The 4,481-nt window shown below is 36.4% G+C and overlaps 1 protein-coding gene across 1 annotated transcript in view; it reads right to left on the bottom strand.

Moving 5' to 3' along the window:
* AP5M1 (adaptor related protein complex 5 subunit mu 1) overlaps positions 1–4,481 on the bottom strand; it is a 21,709-nt gene that overhangs the window by 6,054 nt on the left and 11,174 nt on the right. Inside the window, 4 exon segments of the mRNA XM_007447953.1 lie at positions 1,843–1,961; positions 2,053–2,138; positions 2,865–3,004; positions 3,577–3,804. Coding sequence (XP_007448015.1) covers positions 1,843–1,961; positions 2,053–2,138; positions 2,865–3,004; positions 3,577–3,804 — 573 coding nt within the window.

Genomic DNA, 4,481 nt, shown 5'->3' with positions numbered 1-4,481 from the left:
GAGCACAGGCTCCGGACGCACAGCCTCAGCGGCCATGGCTCACGGGCCCAGCCGCTCCGCGGCACGTGGGACCCTCCCGGACCGGGGCACGAACCCATGTCCCCTGCATCGGCAGGCGGACTCTCAACCACTGCGCCACCAGGGAAGCCCTACTACACGCTTTTGATGCGACTATAACTGGTTAAGTGATGAAAATGAATAAAAGAGTCATAATCCCTACCTTTGATAAAACATATAGTATAGTAACATCTCACATTTTTTTCTGAAAAACATCGGGAAGAGGGAATTTCTATAATAATCATTGAAACAAAGCTCATGGACATAGTTGAAGCCAATACAGAAGAAATGAATATCACTAGTGTACTTCTGACTTCACTACCATTTCCCCTAGTTGCTTTCACATATAGATTTCAATCTCTCTGATTTCTCTGATACTACTCTATTTAGGTTTTCCTGCTACCTTTCTGATCACATTTTCACTTTCCCTCACTGATTCTTTTGAAACTTCCTCCTATTTTCTCTTATCTTTTTCTGACCTTATTCATTTCTACTGCCTCAACTATTTCTTCTCCATGGATAACTCCTAGATCCTAAGAACAGTTGAGCTTTCTCTTGAGAATCAAGCTTTGGGTTTTAAGCCACCTACTGGACACCTATACTGGGGTAAGTTGCTATTACCAGTAACATATGTGATATGAAGCCCACTCCCTCCCAACTTTCTCCACATTTCTTCTAAGATACAGAACTTTCTTCTAAGTATGTACATCCATTCATCAAATATTTATGTGCTAGGTACTGAACTAGATGTTGGGAATAAAACAATGAATGAATGAGATTCACATGGTCTTTGCCCTCCTGGAGCTTCAAGTCTGGTTTAAGTCACAATTTTTTAATGACATCATCTTTGACTTAAAACTATTTCTTATCTTTCTACTTAATTAGTGCGATTAAAGGCTATACCTTTATCACAGCTCTATTCCCTTTTCTCCCTTCCTTTCTCTTTCTGTGACACTACACTAGTTCAGCATTATTAACTTACTACCTTTCAGCTGGAATACTAATATAGCTAAAAAATAGCTTCTTTGTCTCTAGTTTTTTTCTTCACTCACCTTCCTCACATCCATTTCAGATAGATCCTCATAAAGTATCGCTTTCTGAAGGACCACTCCCGTACTCAAAGAAAGTATAACATTTTCTAACAAAGCAATGAAAGCCAGATTCAAATCCTCTACAATCCAGACCTAAATCACTTATTCAGACTTCTGTGTGACTATTGTTTCTAGCACTGGTTCCTAAACATGCCTTGTTATCCTTCACTCCTGTGATTAAGTCATTTCTTCACCTATACAAACGAGAGTTAATATTCAAGGCTTCATATCGATGCTTACCTGAGCCTCAGAGTTCTGCCTAAACTCTATCTCTACTACAAAGCTTTCCTTGACCACTTTGGTTGGAAGTGCTCAGTTTTTTTTTGAAAGACCAAAAGCAGTCAGTCCTGATCAGTTACTGACATGCATCATTGAAAAATCCCTAGAGGGCAAAGACTACATCTTATATTCTTTGTATACAAATCTCAAATGTGATATCTAAGAGCTGTGTAGAACTAGGTTAAGTTGAGGTATTTAGGTTATACATAATTCTTTCACCTTAAAAATTTTAAAGTATTAAGTGAAATAGAAAGTGGTTACTAAACAAAAAGAATCTTACTAAAATCTAACAGAGGACTTAGACAAAAAGAACAGAACTCCAAAAAAAAAGTTAGGAAACATTAAAAATCAATTATATGCAATTTGGAACAAAAGAAAAGGTTTCTAATGTAGTGAGCCATATAAATATATTTACCTTTAAATATGCTGTACCTCCAATGCAAATCTGGTCAAATGGCTGCTTTTCATGGCTCTTGGCTCCAAAAGTTACAGTTCCAGAAAGACTAATTTCCATTGATTTTGGGAACTTCTGTCCTAAAAACAGAAATACATCAATCAACTATTATAAATTAAATAGATTCTACAGCAAATGAATGAAAAAAAAAATAAACAAAACCTAGTTTACCAATATTCCAGATCAATAAGCTTTTCTCTCGAAATACTTCAAGCTGGCCAAAACTAACTTTGTATTCCACATGTGTGACTGGACCTCTTTAAAAAAGAAATGGGCAAAATGGAAAGAAAAAAATAATCATAGATATAACAGTTTAAAGAGATTTAAGTCAAATCTTGCTACTGTTACTTAATACAAGGACAACATAAAAGCAGATCTGTATTCAAGTTTGCAGAATAGAGTAGAATAAATAATGAATATTATATCTCAGAAAACACAGAAACACAATAAACATTTTTTTGGTGATGCTATACATTTCATTATTAATTCTAAAGATAACTACAAAGTCATGCAGAATGTATTAATACAGGCACATAGATTGACGGAACGTTAAAACTGTGATTTTACCATATATTTATGTATCCTTTGAAAAGAACTATTCTGTAGGACAAACTTAAAAGTAGAACTGATAAGGAAGTAATCTTATGATATTAATTCACCAGGTTTTCTAGTTGGGCTTGATCTGTATGTTGAGTACAGAGAAATTGTTAGAAATAAAGCCAGTAGTAAAATAAACCCTGAAGAAGCTACACTGGCTTAAGTTTATAATTTACTAGCAAGTAGTTTAACCAGAAAAATGACGATATTTAAAAATAAAGAGATTATTTTTATGACAATGTTTTGGTTAAGAATCAGCATACATTTGAATAACATAAAATTTTTAGATCTTAAAAATAAGGTAAAAACCAAGACAATTTATTATAGGGCAGTGGGAATATACTAAAGAAGGCAGAGATCATGGCATTATGTTATTTTATTCCTACCTGTTGTAAAAAGGTATACGAGCTTCACAGAATTCAAAACTATTTTTCACGCTTTCATGAAGTTTTAAATTAACTGTTATTTTTAGTTGTATTTCTTCCTCTTTTACTTGATAAAAACCCAAAATTGGTGGCACAGGGACCTGGAAACAAACATAAACACATTTTTATATAATTCTCAGGTTAATGGGTCTAAAATATCAGTGGTGATGGAGAAAAAAGCCTTGCAGTAATATAGTCATTATATACAGATATGACTTTAATGACTAATGGGTTACTCCAAGTTATTTTGATAATAGATGATGAAGCTACATTCCTTCTAAGGTCAGGGATTCTTGCATCTTTTTCTATTTCCAGAGGTGAGAAAGGTGCCTTACAGAGGTGTGTGATATATTCTTTTTCCTACTCCTGCTTGTTCAGATTCCCTTCCTCCAGGCTCTCTATGACCTGCAACACAGAACATGTACTAGACATACTGATCACTGACACCCGCCCACAGTTTCTGCTGCCCTGCTTGTATCTTGACTCCCCAACCCTCCTAGATCAGCAGTAGCTTAATAGGTCATCAATAACTGATTGAAGGGAAACAATCTGAATCTTCTGGTAAATAACTCATGAAAAGTTCTGTTTGGACCAAAAGTATGGATGATTTGATTACAACAGAATTCATAAATATGAAGATTAGCAAAGTCCCAACTTCTCCAAGGTTGTTTACCTGAGAAGTGTAGTAGCATAGGTTGAATGACTCTAAAGGTGGAGTGAGTGGAAATTTGTACGGCCCACTAAATGCGGAATCATCTGCTGCATCAATGCTACTAGAAGTCAGAATGGCAGAGTCGAGAGATGTCACACAAGGATGAACCAGAATATCCTGAAGTGGAGATCCATTGGTGGGGAGACTCAAGCTGATGGTAACATTTGGCATACTTCCTTCTAAATCACACTGCAACACAAACAAACAGATATTACCAAGATCTTTGAAGCATACATCTTTTGAATGAGGCCTTTCTTAATTTACCTGAGTCACTTTCCACAACTTAATTCACTTTTCTCTCAAGGTATTATTCTCATTGCTTTCTGTGTTCTGGTTAATGATTCTACCATGCTCTCAGACACCCAAGCCAGACACCAGGAGAGCCTTCCTAGAGCCCTCTGCTTACATTTAAAACCCTTAAAAAGCAACTTTTCTTCATTCCTGTTACACTGGTACAGGCCCTTTCAATTTCTGTCATAGCCCTCTAAGTGTATCTAGACTCGCTTTCCTCTAATCAATCCATCCTTCATCAATGCTAGAGCTATCTTAATAAAACATAATTCTAATTATATTGTATCCATGTCAAAACCTCTCAATAGTTCCCCCTCAGTTTTGTATTACTTTTAAAGCCTTTTGCTGTTTGGTCCCCATCTACCTCTTTAATCATTTTCTACCCTGCAAGTAATGCTGGAGACACATTGGGGACTGTCAGAGGATCAGAGACTTATTCTCCCAGCTCCTCTTATCCGTGAGTAAGCCCTCATTCCTATACTAAACACCTTTACTCCCATAAATCTGTAGTGGCTCTTTTTCTGACCCAGCCAGACTGATATACCTTACTTGGGTATGTGCTGGGGGGGGGGGGG

Source organism: Lipotes vexillifer, unplaced genomic scaffold, assembly GCF_000442215.2.
Source record: "Lipotes vexillifer unplaced genomic scaffold, Lipotes_vexillifer_v1.1 scaffold221, whole genome shotgun sequence".
Classification (NCBI taxonomy): domain Eukaryota; kingdom Metazoa; phylum Chordata; class Mammalia; order Artiodactyla; family Lipotidae; genus Lipotes; species Lipotes vexillifer.
Note: the sequence above shows the minus strand (reverse complement) of the source record. Positions and strands in the feature narration are given on the sequence as shown.